The sequence below is a fragment of the Plecotus auritus genome (genome assembly GCF_963455305.1).
Source record: "Plecotus auritus genome assembly, chromosome: 1".
In the NCBI taxonomy this organism is placed as follows: Eukaryota; Metazoa; Chordata; class Mammalia; order Chiroptera; family Vespertilionidae; genus Plecotus; species Plecotus auritus.
Window position 1 is genome coordinate 147950682 of NC_137770.1, and position 15846 is coordinate 147966527.

Consider the following 15846-nt stretch of genomic DNA (forward strand, 5'->3'; position numbering starts at 1 on the left):
TACTTGACAAGAACATTTAATCAAGTCATGATTCTAAAATAAAAGATGACATACTTATAGGAGTATGTCATAGGCCTTTAAGAAAATATTTTAGGTAAGTTTCTTCTATATATTTTATTCTGAGGGATATAAGCAGTTAATCACCCAAAGAATTTTAAAAAAATAGAAAATGATACAATTGTGAAAATTTTATAATGTGTCTTATATAAACTTGCTTTGGACTAAAGATATTCTCAAGCTGAATTATACATGTCATATATGAAAGCTATATCAGAAAATAATATTAGTTGTCTAGTAAGCATTTTAAATACAAAAATTAAGAGGTATAAAAACAAAGCTCCAGAAGTTTTTAATAAAAAGGAAATCTCTAGGCACATAAAAAGATCCCTCACTGAGGAGAGACAGGTAACAGTGGAAGAGGACCACAGAATTAGAAAAGACTGTCAAATCACAGTATTGCTCCTAGGCTTAGGGCATTGCTCTATTATGACATCCTATTGGCCATGGGTTTGTTGGCTATTTATGCTAGACAGTAAATGAACTTGCATTTTTCCAACTAGATGTTACTGGTTTATAGATGCACACTCAAACTTTATAAAGGAAATAAACTAAGAAGTCAAACTTGATTCACAGAAATTCACATTTTAATTAGTTCATTTTATAAATAATTGCATTCCTTAAAAAAAAAAAGACTGTCATATTTTAAAGAAATATATTTTTAAGTACAGCTCATACACTGGTTTCAGAACAAATCACTGTGCTAACTGGTCCTTTCCTATTTCTGCCCTTGCCATGTCATCAAAAAGAGGAAAACCCAGTGGTTCCTTGTCATTGGAATTTTTCCATCTGGTATTAAAAGCACAAACTGATGTGTCAGTTTTAAGTATTCATCATTAAAACCTTTATAAGCACACTAATATAATAGGTATGCATTGTAATGAGGGTCTTCTTTTTCATTTTACCATTCTTTTGACTTTTATAGGGCAAAAAGCAAATAACAGAATATGTAATTGATCTTACAGCATGAAGAATATCAAAATAAAATGGAGGAATGATACATTTGCCATTGGTAAACAGAAATTTATCAAAAGACAAAGAGAAAAATATAGTATGATAAGGGAAAGTATATCAGTTAAACTAGAATATTCAAACTGAAGTAAAGATTATGATTTGACAATGCCGATCAAAAAACAATATAATATTTTTTTAAAATAAAGGTTGAATTCAAATTTTAAAATTTCTATTTGAGGGCAACATACTCTAAAGTCAAGAAAACACAACACCTGGTAAAACATTTACGATGAAGACGGTGCTTTAAATTTGAAACTATAATTAGGTCACTATTAAGTTTTCTTGCCAAAGATGGAATCATTTGTCCAAAGGTAAAGAAACAAGTTATCTGATTATAATAGTCTTAGAAAATACAAATTAAATTTTCATTTATGGTATGAAATTTGTTCAACTCAACTCATTTAATATGACGCTGAGCTCAATTTTTCAGTTGTTTAAATAATATTAAATAATAGTATAGCACAACCAGGAAAACTGTAACTATTTAAGAAAATTAAAATGTCAGTTGAAAACATATTTCATGTGGATTAAAAAAAGAAAAGCGTTCGTTGAAAAACTCCTGAATAGGAAGCCAATATAATTCTATTAGAACTTTATAAAGAGAGAGCAAACCCATAACCCAGTTTGAAAGGTAAGAATAAACATGCAAACTGTTAAGCAAAGTCAGGAATATTGATTACTTTGAAACATCTGCTAATATCCATTTTAATGAAGAATTAAGGGATACAATGCGTTAAAGACATATTTAAAAGACTGGTAGTGAGATAAGACAGATGAATCAACTTTTTTATATCCTAAATAATTACAAGAGACTTTGAAAATGTAGTGTTATTTATGGTTTCTTTCCAGTTTACAAATTTCTATCCACTGCCTCTATCTTTGGTGTCACTGCCACCAATAAACACAGTATACAGTTTATAAACCTAATTACTATCTTCAACTAGGAAAAAGTAAATCAACATTATTTCTTTAAAAATAAGATATAAAGAACATGATCCTAACTTAATTTTGTGTCATGGTCCCACAATATTCTGAATATCATGCCAAAATGTAAAAATTTAAAAGGGAACATTATTTGTTATAACTGCACCAAAAATTTAGCTACTGTATGCTGGTGTGATGACAGCTAAGTAGTATGCAGAGGCTACAGAAAGACATAATGTACATATGTTTAATTCACAATCAATCAAAGGAAAGTTCAGTTTAATGTAAAATCGAAACACTAACATAATACTTTCATGTAAATATGCTACAACTTTGTTCTCTTGCACTTTAAAAGGATAGTGTAATTATCTTAAATTTACACAAAACATTATGAAACATGGTAGTTGTTCATGATTAAAATAAAATAGCAATGTAAATTAATTTAACAGTGTTAAATATATTCACATGATCACCACTGTGATTCAAAAATGGCCACTAATGAAGTTACACAGCAATATATGTACATAACATTTGCCACAACAATTTTTGTTAAGTTTGACTTTTTGCAGACCAGGTAATTTTATGAGACAAATAATCTTATATCAATTCTTTCATATGATGAAAAGAATTAAATGTTGTAAGTAGTTTCATTCCTCTGGGAGAGGAGGGGGGAGAACCTCTGAAAAGTCAGTGCAAACTGAAGAGAGTTCTACCTTCTTGCAACATAACGTTGAATATTTGAACTTGTTGACCACGACAGATTCCTATAAGATGAGGATAAACAAACCTTAAGATATCAAAAGAATCTCTAACATTGTCAGCGGCATTTAGCAGATCAAAGAGGAATCCCAAATCCTATAGCAGAGCCTTCTGAGAATATGGTTGCTGTGGCTGAGGTGGCTGTTGACTGCCTCCTGGTTGAGGCAGTGCTGACGATGTTAAACTATAGTTTGGCACATGGGACATATTAGTTCCTGCATTCTGGTATATAGTGACATCAGCAGTAGCAGCAGCAGGAGGAGGACTATATACTGACGCCTGGCTGGGATATGTATTTCCTTGAACAGAACTGACCATTGAGCTGTGGAAGGGAAAAAACACTCAGATCAATATTGACTAACTTACCCATTTAAAGATAAACAGGAAGCTATTCATTAAATACCCATTCAGTAAATATTTATTAAATACCCATGTGTCAAATATTATGTGTCAAATGTGCTATTTTAGGTACTGGGATACAGTAAAAAAAAGGGAGGAAAAAAAAGTGCCCACCATCATGAAGTTGCATTCTAGTAGGAGAAAAAAAGATAAACGAATTTATAACTTGTCAAGTGGTAATAACTGGTATGAAGAAAAATAAAGCATATTAGGAGGACCAACAGTTCCTGAGACAAGAGATTCTGGCTTTTACAGTGTGGCAGGGGAAGGCATTTCAGACAAGGGAAAAATTTAAGCAGAGACCTGAAAGAAGTGAGAGAGGGAGTCATGCTGATTATATAGGAATATAAGCTGGCCAAGCGAAAAGAATGGCAAGCACAGAATCCATTGAGAAAACAAAATGCCAGGCATGTTCAAGGACCAGAAAGGAGGCCATGCTGGCAGAAGCAGAGTGAGAAAGGAGGAAAGTCGCATAAGATAAAGTGGCAGAATTAAAGGGGAGAGGAGCCTTATATATACAGTGCCTTGGAGGCCATAGTAAGGATTCTGGATTATATAGTGAGATGAAAAGACACTGATTCTGGACAGAAGAATGATGTGATTTGACTTAGGTTTTAACAGACTCACTGTGGGCCAAGGATATGCAAGGATATCTGACTGAGGCTTTTACAAGTGTCCAGGTAAGAGCTGACAGGTGGCTAGTGCCATGGTAGACTTGGTGAAGAGAAGGGTATGATTTTGAAGGCATTACAATCAAAATTTGCTAGTGGGTAGAGTGGTCAAGAATGCCTGAGGTTTTAGAACTGAATGACTGGGAGAAATAACTGGTAGAGTGGCCATTCACTAAAAAGACAACAGATGGCAGATAAGGACTACAATAAATTTGGGGAAGGAGAATCAAAGTACAGTTTTGGACATGTAAAGTGAGATATCTAGCAAGTTCAACAGGTGGTCAGCTATTCAAGTCTAGAGACCAGTGGAAAGTTAGGAATAGAAATACATATTTGGGGGTCATAACCATACACCTGGTGTTCAGAGTTGTGGGCCTGAATAAGACCCCCTAGGGCAGTGGTTCTCAACCTTCCTAATGCCGCGACTCTTTAATACAGTTCCTCATGTTGTGGTGACCCCCAACCATAAAATTATTTTCGTTGCTACTTCATTAACTGTAATTTTGCTACTGTTATGAATCGTTATGGAAATATCTGTTTTTCCGATGGTCTTAGGCGACCCCTGTGAAAGGGTTGTTCGACCCCCAAAGGGGTTGCGACCCACAGGTTGAGAATCGCTGCCCTAGGGAATGACTACAGAGAACATAGCCCTAGGGAATGACTACAGAGAAAAAAGTCCGTATTTTGAGTCCTACACTATAAGTCAAGAAGACAGAGAAACATTAGGCAAAGAAGACTGAGGAGTGGCAATAAGGTGGAAGGAAAACTAAGAGAGAATGGTCATAGTCAAGTGAAGAAAGTATTTCAAAAAGGAAGTGACCACTGGATTTGGCAATATGGAAATCATCAGTCCTTGACAAGAGGTGGACTAGGGAAGATGAAAGCTTGATAACCTTGTTTCTCTTACTACCCTGAAAATGAAAAGCAAATAAAAGAGACCTTCCATCTACTCCCACCACCACATTCATCAACTATCTTTCCTACTCCCATTCATATGCTGTGCCTTCTCTCCTGCTGTAACTCATCAGCTGTCAGTGCTCCCATGCAAGGTGCCCTCCACTTGGGCACTGCTCTCATTCCATCAAAAACATTCCTTCAGAGCTTTCTTTATTCACTGTCTCTGCTTTCTCTCTTCCCATCTCCGGTCTGATATTTGAGTTTTTACCATGTATAAGACACTAGCATCTTACCTAATAATAGACAAGCATGTAAATTGACTGTACCTTCACTATGCCCATAGCCAATCAGAGTGAGTATGCAAATTAACCCACCAAAGATGGCAGTTAATTTGCATACTTAGGCACCCAGCACCTGGGTCCCGGGAACATCCTGACACCCAGGTCACTTTGAGGTAAGCCCCGCATGGGCCCTGAGCAGCCTGGGAAGGGCCTGAGCCAGGGGGCTCCTGAGCAGGGCCAAGCCTGTGATCAGAGCCGAGGGGGCAGGGGCGGAGCCAGCGATCGGAGGGAGCTGGGGTCCCCTGCCCAGGCCGAAAGCCTCGGCCAGAGGCTTTAGGCCTGGGCAGGGGCGGAGCCGGCAATTGGAGGGAGCTGGGGGTCCCCTGGCCAGGCCCTGAGGCTTTAGGGCTGGTTAGGGGTGGAACCAGCAATCGGAGGGAGCTGGGGGGCCCCTGCCCAGGCCCTGAGGCTTTAGGTCTGGGCAGGGGCGGAGGTGACGATCAGAGGAAGCTGGGGGTCCCCTGCCCAGGCCTAAAGCTTCGGCCAGAGGCTTTAGGCCTGGGCAGGGCCCAGTTGGCTATTGGTGTGAACTACAAAGGAAACACCTTTTCTGACTGCTCATTGGCTAAGCTTCCTGTATGCCACTGGTAATATTCTTAGTAACTTGGATAATAAGAATCCAAAAAGGTGATCTAGGGTTTTTCCACCACACTTCTGGAGAAAAAAACGAAGGTCCGCTGCTGGATGGCTAAAAAATGTCATATCCTGCCCTAGCTGGTTTGGCTCAGTGGATAGAGCCTCCGTCTGCTGTCCGCAGGGTCTGGGTTCAATTCTGATCAAGGGCATGTACCTAGGTTGCAGGCTCCTCCCTGGCCGGGGCCCAGGTCAGGGCTCATGCAGGAGGCAATCAATCAAAGTGTTCCTCTCACTTTGATGTTTCTATCTGTCTTTCCCTTTCTCTTCCACATTCTCTAAAAGTCAATGGAAACATATCCTCAGGTGAGGATAAAAAAAAAAAAAGAAAGAAAGAAATGTCATATCCTATGAAAGACACATCTTGAAAATGCCTAAAGAAAATTGTCATTTTCATGGTGAAGGGACTGGAGTCCGTGTTGATGAAAACACCTTGGTGGCTGTGGTGACTGGCAGTGGCTGCAGCAGCAGGTTGATGGGGCTGGTGCCTTCCCCTGATCAGCCTGGTCGCCTCCCACAAAGGGAGGCCAGACTGCGGCTTAGGCCTGCTCCCCCCGGGCCTAAGCCGTCAGTAGGACATCCCCTGAGGGCTCCCAGTATGTGAGAGGAGGCAGGTTGGGCTGAGGGACCCCCCACCCCAGTTCATGAATTTCGTGCACCGGGCCCCTAGTAGCTATATAAAGAGAAACACTAACAGCTTTCACACTGAGATTTCCCCCCACATTTCTGTTAAAAATGTAAAACAAACTATAAATTGTGCAATTTTCAAAATATTGCCTATTTCTAAACTCTTCAATTGCTAGATTGTTCTAGATTGTTTATAAATCATTTACTGGTAAAGTCAATGCTCTTGCATTCTGCACAGATTAAACAATTCATTATTAAAGTTGACAGTCTTTTAGTGCTACATTCCACCCACTAATGTAGCCCCTTAAGTACAATAAACCCTCAATTTTGAGGATCTTGATTTAATGAACTTCAGATTTAATGGACAAAATTTCTGGTTTGTATGTCATATGTGAAAATTTAACACTCTGTTAATTTTAAAATTGTAAACCAACGTTAACAACTTATTTTATGTTGTTAATTCACTGTCATTTTTAACAAATTTTAGTTAACAGGTCGTATGTTCAGAAACACTGAAGTAATTTCACCGACATCAATAAATATTACATAACTACAGTCTACATATTTAAATCCAAGAGTCAGTGCTGGCAAACAATGTTCGGGAATGATTAGCACATGATCACACTGCGCAATAATTGGTTCTGTTGTCACCTAGCCTGACTTTCTGCAGCAGTTCTAATGTGCACTAAGCCACGCCCCAGCCGTGTGCATTGTGTGCATTTGTTTATTCGCGGTGACTGGTGAATGCATGCTTTTACTAGATGTATTCAGTATAAATTTAAAATTACAGAAATACATACAGAAAACTTTTGTGTGAAATTAAACTTTTCACACATATTAAATTTTAATTACACAAACATGTCTACATAAGTAAAAACAGGTAAACTAATTTGCCAATTTTTTTACATATACATTTGGAAAACCTACTTTATTATATAATGGACTTGGGCTTTAATGGACACCCCCTCGCCCGTATTAGTCCATTATATCGAGGTTTTACTGTAATGCTGAAAGGCATCACTCATTATCATTCTGTATGTGTTGCTTTGTGAGATAAAAAGTATTACAAGAAGTCAGATTTTATGCTCTTATTTACATCAATAAGGACCACAATACAGCTATAATATAATATTGTGACAAAGTGCTAAGCTCTGGAGCCAAAATGCCTGATTTTGTATCTTAGCAAAGTGGAAACTTAATCCTCCCTCCATACTGTTTCCTCTTCTAATAACATGGGACATCCCAATAAATGTTCACTATTATTATTATTCACAGTTTGTATTATATTCCTTATCTCAACTTACATTTCCACCATTCACCCAGTTGCCCAAGGGCAAAAACCAGCAATTCACTACTCTCCCTTATATTTGCTCTGCACTATCGCCCCAGCGTGTCATCTACATGCAATCATTTGCTAATCTCCTAAATAACTTTTTTCCATCTCTATCATTACATCTTTTTTTAAAATTAAATTTACTTTTTTCTCTTTACTTTTTTTAAAAAAAATATTATTTTATTGATTTTTTACAGAGAGGAAGGGAGAGGGATAGAGAGCTAGAAACATCGATCAGCTGCCTCCTGCACACGCCCCAACTGGGGATGTGCCTGCAACCAAGGTACATGCCCTTGACCGGAATCGAACCTGGGACCCTTCAGTCCACAGTCTGACGCTCTATCCACTGAGCCAAACCGGTTAGGGCTCTATCATTATATCTTGCAGTTAGAACTCATGATTTCTTGTCTAATATACAAAGTCTCCCAGCTTCTAACCTAGCCACTATGAATTCACCAATCTTATTGTCATTTAAACCCCCTTGTAGGCTTTCCCAAGACCCAAGCTCCTTAACATGATATCTAGGACCAGTCATTATCTTTGCCAATAACTGCAAGTACATCACTCACATCGTCCACCATAGACTTTAATCCTTTGGTAATATGTATTTTCACAACTCCCCATTCCATGGTACCATGCCATTTCATGCTGCTATATATTTGCTCATGACAGAAAATCTTTCTTACTTTTTCCTCCACGCTAAGAATAACATAACTTGAGAGTATGTTCTTCGAAACCTTCCGTGGACCTTGAAGTTCCTAAAGCACCCTGCATGTACCTTTATTTGTAATTTATATTATCATTACAATTTGTTTGTATGGTTGCCTCTACTAACCAGTAAGCACATTGAGGCTAAGAAACTCTAAGTCAGTGGGCAACTAATATGCCCAGGGAGCCAGGAACACTCAGTAGAGAATGAATAGTCTCTTCCAAAAGTGGCGCTGGGAGAACTAGATAACCACATGCAGAAGAATGAAATTGAAGGTCTGTCTTACACCACTCACAAAAAGAAGAACTTGAAATGGATTAAAGACCTCAATTTAAGACTGGAAACCATAAAATCCCTAGAAGAAAACATAGGGAGAAGGCTCCTTGACAATCGTCTCAGCAGCAATTTTCCTGGATGTGACAGCAAAAGCACAGGAAATGAAAGCAAAAATCAACAACTGGGATTGCATCAAACTAAAAAGTTTTTGAACAGCAAAAGAAACAATCAACAATATTAAAACACAACCAATGAATAAAAGAAAATATTTGTAAGTCATATATCTAATGAGGGGTTAATACCAAAAATATATAAAGAACTCATACAACTCAATAGTAAAGAAACTAACTACTAGATGGAAAATAGGCAGAGGAAATGAATACACAGTTTTCCAAAGAAGACACACAAAAGGCCAATAGGTACAAGAAAAGGTGCTCAATGAAATAAGCCAGTCAGAGGGGGATAAGTATCACATGATCTCACTCATTTGTGGAATATAATGAACAACATAAACTAATGAACAAAAATAGAACCAGAGACACAGAAGCATTGAACAGAATGTCCAACCTATGAGGGAAGGCAGGGGAGGAGGGGGAGTAAGAGAGCAACCAAAGGACTTGAATACATGTATATGAGCATAACCAAGGGACACAGACAGTAGGGGGGTGAGGGCATGTGCTAGGGTGTGGAAGTGGCTGGGGAGAGGTCAATGGGGGAAAAGGAGACTCATGTAATACTTTAAACAATAAAGAATTTAAATTAAAAAAAGAAAAGGTGCTCAATATCACTAATCATCAGGGAAATGCAAATCAAAACCAAAATGAGATATTATCTCACACCTGTTAGAATGGCTATCATCAAAGACAAAAGATAACAAGTGTTGGCAAGGATGTAGAGAAAGGGAACACTTATGCAGTGTTGATGGGAATGTAAATTGGTGCAGCCACTTGGGAAACAGTACAGAGGTTCCTCAAAAAAATTAAAATTTAGCCCAGCCAGTGTGGCTCAATGGTTGAGCATCAATCCTTGAATGAAGAGGTCACCAGTTTGATTCCTGGTCAGGGTACATGCCTGGGGTTGATCCCCAGTAGGGGGCGTTGCAGGAGGCAGCCGAACCATGTTTCTCTCTTATCAATGTTTCTATATCTCTAAAATCAATAAAAACATATTTTAAAAAAATTAAAGTATCATATGACTCAGCAGTCCCATTTATGAGTATATATCCCAAAGAACTGAAATCAGGATCTTTAGGAGATCTGCACCCCCATGTTCACTGCAACATTACTCAAAACAGCCAAAATATGGAAACAACTGAGCATCCATCAACAGATGAATGGGTAAAGAAGATGCAGTGTATGTGTACGTGTCCCTTCTCTCCTTCTTTCTCTCTTCCTCTCTCTCTCTCCCCCTCTCTCTCCCTCTCTCTCTCTCTCTCTCTCTCTCTCTCTCTCTATATATATATATATATATATACATATATATATATATATATATATATATATATATATATATATCTTCCCCCTCCTCCTCTCCCCCTCTCTGGAATATTATTCAGCCACAAGAAAAAAGAAAATTCTGCCATTTGTACAACTTGGATGAGACTTGAGGGCATTATGCTAAGTAAAATAGAGAAAGATAGATACTATATGACCTCACATGTGGAATCTAAAAAAGACAAATAATAGAATGTTGGTTGGAGAGTGGGGAAAATGGGGAGATACCAGACAAAGGGTACAAACTTCCATTTATAAGATGAATAAGTTTAGGAATCTAATGTACAGCATGGTGATTTCCCCTAATAATACTATTATCATATACTTGAATGGTGCTCAGAATAAACCTTAAATGTTCTCACCACAAAAAAGAAATGGTAACTGTGTGATAGGATGAAGGTGTTAGCTAATGCTATGGTGGTAATCATTTTACAATATAGAAATGTATCAAATCAACCAGTTGTACATCTTAAATTTATATAATGCTGTATGTCAGTTGTGTCTGTGGGGAGAGCAAGAAACTCACACTTGTATGTCAAGTGTCTAGCATAGTGTCTGGCACAGACTAAATGTTCAATAAACACCTGTTTAATAGAGTAACCTGAAATAATAGACAAGTAAATACATAGCTTTGGTCACCTGAGTACTATCATCATCACCATCACTATAGATAACTTTAGGAAACTGCATCCATTCTACCTTCCCTAATTATCAGTAAGATCATACTAAGGTTATTACATAGTCTGGAAAAGTAAGAACCCTAGAACCAAAATTATATGTAAAAGAATAAGAAATTGCCTCCTAGATATGAAGGCACAAAAGAAAAACTTGCCCACCAAAATGGGGGAAAAAAATTCCTCATTGACCTTGATCTGCAATTAGAAAGCTTGAGTCAAATACAGTTGTTGGTATGGAAAATAATACAATAATTAATAAATAATAATATAAGAATAAAATCTGTTTTGTATACTCACAATTATAAATCTATTTTTGCCCCCACCTTGTTCTTATATATGTTATACATTTATATATGTTTTTAAAAACTGCCTCAAAGCCTTTGTGAAGACTCTGTAAATAATCTACCTAATAAAAGGGTAACATGCTAATTGACTGTACCTTCGTGACACCCACCAGCCAATCAGGAATGGATATGCAAATTAACCCAACAAAGATGGAAGGTTAATTTGCATACACTGGCACTGAGAGGCCGGGGATGGGGGCGGGGGCGCAGGTGTTCTGCACCAACCCAGCCACTCCGGGCCTCTGGGCAGCGTGGGAAGGTGGAAAGGCTGCTCCAGCCAGAGCGAAGGCGGTGCCGGCAGCCAGGGAACGAAGGCCCATTCTTGCACGAATCTTCATTCGTGCATCGGGCCACTAGTTTAAAAATATATTTCACTGGCCCAACATAGCACTTCAAATTCCTATCTTAAGCATTTATCAAATATTTACTGAGTTCTTATCAAGTATAAAACTCTGCTACACAATAGATATAAAGGTTAAAGAAACTTGATTCCACCTCTCAAGATATGATAGCTTAGTGGGGATACAGGCTAGTCTAAAGGTGATTACAAGAGAGTACACAATGGGCTGGGGTCCTGTGACAGCAAGAGAGCAGGAACAGTGTTGGAGTGTGGGAAGGTGTTCTAGTAAAGAGAAAGCTAAGAACAGATAAATAGGAATTAGCCAGAGAAAGAGGGCTAAAGATGTCAAGGAAAAAGCACCTGTTGAAGTGCACATGTGTTTCTTGAGAGGTGACATTAATAGCTACACAGTATCAGTAGAGTTAGGCCCTGGAATACAGTGCATGCCCTGCATCAGATATTTCACATACAGGCTATGGAAGCAGACAGAACAACCCCTAGGGAACAGCAACAAGGTGTTACAGCTATCATTTACAAGGAAGTTTCTCAAGGCCCTGAACTAAGAATGGGTCTCAAGGAACAAGGAACAAGGCAGCTACAGCAGCATGCGACACAGTAACAGAGGACCAACTGGGACAGATGCAGCATTTCTGGATGACACTAAAATACCTAAGAGATCCCTACATAACTCATGCACACTGGCTGATTTCTCAACAATACCTACCTCTACTCACTTTGTATCTGGTTTTTAAGACAGTATGCTAACAATAGCTGTTCCCTACCTGTTTGCTTCTTTTCCATGTAAGGGTATTCAATTCACCAAATTTCAACTTAAAAAAAAAAAAAAAGTCCTGGGGCAGAAAGAGCTATACCTAAACATTTATTTTTTTTCTGAGCTACTTTCACTAGGGAGTATCCTGTTTGTGAATCCCTAAGCATCCCCAGAGTGTGACTCTTTTAAGGATGAGTAATACAACAGTAAGGACGGTACAGGAGCATTCATGGGCAACCCCAATATTGAAGAAAAGTTTTCTAGAAATTGTGCCTGTGCACCAAGATACTTCTAATGTGAGTCAGAATAACATGACTTCTAGAATTACAAACTGATGAATTCTAAAGTCTACCTTTTATTTGTTTTGAGGGAAAGACTTCAGCTTAGATTCACACAGAAGCAGAAAAGACATTTATGTAATTGTAAATTATATAATATATAATCATTTAACTATGTGATAGAGGATATTATAAATGGCCAAAAGAATGAGCCTGTCATTTTATATTCAGATATTTGCTCCATGGACCACAGGGGTAAAAAGTCCATCTCTTTTCAAATGATATATCTTGCTGTGATATATACTAAATTCCAACACAGGGAAAAAAGAAGGAAATATGTGTCTTTCAGAACCATAAATTCTGAAACAATAATGATAAAAACATTTAGATTTTTTATGAAATTTGTGAAAAACAATATATAGTGATCAAATCTAAGTTTCATTAAAATCCTTAGCAAATACCATCATGGACTCAAATAAAAAAAAAATAAATTATGACAAAGTTAGAATCAGAATACAGCAGTTCAGTGAGTCAGTAAGACAGAGATCTGGCTTGCTGGCTATTGCTGCAATACTGCAGGGGTTCCTGTAGAACTCACTCATCACCACAAACAGAGCTAACCATCTGGTATCAGTGATGGCATCTATTCTGGAGTTTCTTATCCAGTTCTGGTTATAGATGATCACGGGCACTTAAGAATTTTGCCCTGACCAGTGTGGCTCAAACCTGAAAGGTGGTGGGGTTTGATTCCTGGTCAACGTACATACCCAGGTTTGGGGTTTAATCCACAGTTCGGGTACTTACTGGAGGCAACGGATCGATGTTTCTCTCTCACCTTTCTCTCTCTGGTACTTACAGGAGGCAACAGATCTATGTTTCTCTCTCACCTCTCATCTCTCTCTCTTTCTCTCTCTCTCTCTCTTCTCCTTTCTCTAAAATAAAAATTTTTTTTTTAAATATATTTTATTGATTTTTTACAGAGAGGAAGGGAGAGGTATAGAGAGTTAGAAACATCGATGAGAGAGAAACATAGATTCAGCTGCCTCTTGCACACTCCCTACTGGGGATGTGCCCGCAACCAAGGTACATGCCCTTGACCGGAATCGAACCTGGGACCCTTCAGTCCGCAGGCCGACGCTCTATCCACTGAGCCAAACCGGGTAGGGCTAAAATAAAATTTTAAAAAAACTTTTAAAGATATTACAAAAAAGAATTTTAATAATAACATTAACTCCAAATAACAGTCAATAATCAAATTACCTAGGGTAAGAAGCCTGAGTCTGCTGAGCAGGAAGGGCAGGGTTTGCAGAGGGTGGAACTGCTCCTTGGCTGAGGGAAGACAGTTGCTCTGGAGAAAGACTGTAGCCCTGGAGATGGCTCATCTGGGCATTCCCTGCAAGCAGGTAAGTACCACTTTGAGGCCCTGGATATACCTAGAACAGTTCATGATAACACATTAGATTTTCTAAGATTTTAATAAGCATGCCAAACTTTTTGTAGAGACATTCAGTTAACCAAAAGAACAATTATATCCCTGAAATCTTTTTTCATAGTTATTTCAGTTAACAGGCATTTAAAAAAATATTTTTCAGTGAAGTTGGCTTCTGAATATTTTAATTCTATCCAGAAGTAATAAAGGAACTTATCTTGAAACTTTATACTAATATAGTCTCTTTTTTCCATGTTGATATTTTAAGTACTTCCCTAAAAGGAATTCCAAAAGATGTTTAAGAAGTGTCTTTGAATTGACTGTTTGTATCAATAGATTGCATCTGCTTATAGATTCAATTTATATGTCTTAAATTAGTTTACTGAACACAGAACAAACTAACTTTCTAAAGTAGGGTTAGTCAGCAAACTTTTTTGTAAAATTCCTGATTAGTAAGTATTTTGGGCTTTGTGGGCCATATGGTTTCTGTCACAACTACTGAATTTGACCCATATAGAAAGCAGCCAGAAATAATTAATAAACTAAAGAGAATGGCTGTGTTTCAATAAAAGCTTATTTAAACAGATGGGAGGCTGGATTTGGCCCTTGGGCCATTGTTTGTCTGCTACTGCATCTAAAAACTGCACTTGTCTCAATCGAAAGAGATTGAAGCCTTAAATTCCAAACGTCTTAAAACACATAATATTCTAGTTTTCTGTAGTATTCTTTAAATCCTTCCATTTCACAAGTTTGATAACAGAATGCCACTATCTATGTAATAAGGCTTTTTTACCAGTTGTAAAAATAGTAACACAATCATCAGGAGACAAGGCTCAATCATCTTAGCACTTCTGTTAAGTCCTAAGATACTTCCCATGCATCAGAATCCAAAAGGTCTTCATTGTAAATACATCTATTCTGGTCCTCATGAGTGCATTTTTTTGTACTTCTCAAACTGAACATGAAAGGTTTTTGGGGGGTTTCTTTGGCTCAAATTGATATCAACACCTGTGAGTAGGAGTCATCTAGCCACATGTTTGTTACTCAGGCATGGCTGCACATCTCCAGGGTTCTGGCCCCTCATTTCAGAGAAAATGAACTATGCTAAAAACAAAAATTAATCTATATAATGTTTATACCACTCTACATGAATAAAATGAAGTGCCTGGCGAATTACTCCCTATACCCTGAACTTACTGAGTTTGTGAGAAAAGAGCTCTTTAAATAGTTATTTGAGGTGAAAAGAGGGAAAGGGCCCTGGCTGGTATTGCTCGGTGGATAAAGCATCGGCCTGTGCACCAAGGGGTCATGGGTTCAATTCCCAGTTAAGGACATGTTACCTGGGTTGCAGCATCGATCCCCAGCCCTGGTCAGGGCACAAGCAGGAAGCAACCAATTGATGAGTCTCTCTGACATCGATATTTCTCTCTCTCTATCTCCCCTCTCTCCCTTATATTCTCTCTAAAAATCAGTGGAAAAAATACCCTTGGGTGAGGATTACCAAAAAAGAGGGAAAGGGCTCTGAATTACATTTCATGTGTTATGTAAAGAAAGGGAGTGAAATACAGATTAAAGCAGCTCACTATAAAACTGAACACCGTACATACCCAGAAGAATTTAGTAATAATTAGAAATTTTACTGAGACAAAAAAAAAACTGCAGTTCTTAACCAGATAATTACATATAAAGCCTTAAAAATATGCACACGTTTGGGCCTCCCTCCTAAAGATTCTGCTTTAACAAGTCTGGGTAGAACCAAAGCATCCGTACTTTTTCAAAAAGTTTGATGGGTGATTCTGATGCGTACCCCTACAGAAAAATAATTAAAAAAAAAAGAACTATTGGGCCCAGTTAGCATGGCTTAGTGGTTGAG

The 15846-nt window shown here is 38.0% G+C and overlaps 1 protein-coding gene across 3 annotated transcripts in view; it reads right to left on the reverse strand.

The window, feature by feature from the left end:
• Window positions 1-1757: 1757 nt before the first annotated feature.
• The window catches only part of STAM (signal transducing adaptor molecule), a 93006-nt gene continuing 78917 nt past the window's right edge, over window positions 1758-15846 (reverse strand). For 2 of the 3 annotated variants that reach the window (XM_080682252.1, XM_080682253.1), the window contains 2 exons: window positions 13805-13977; window positions 1758-3076 (listed from right to left, as the gene is read on the reverse strand). In XM_080682252.1, the coding sequence (XP_080538378.1) occupies window positions 2851-3076; window positions 13805-13977 (399 nt within the window). In that variant the 3' untranslated portion in view covers window positions 1758-2850. The remainder of the gene's footprint in view (window positions 3077-13804; window positions 13978-15846) is intronic. The other variant, XM_080682254.1, reaches the window with a different exon arrangement.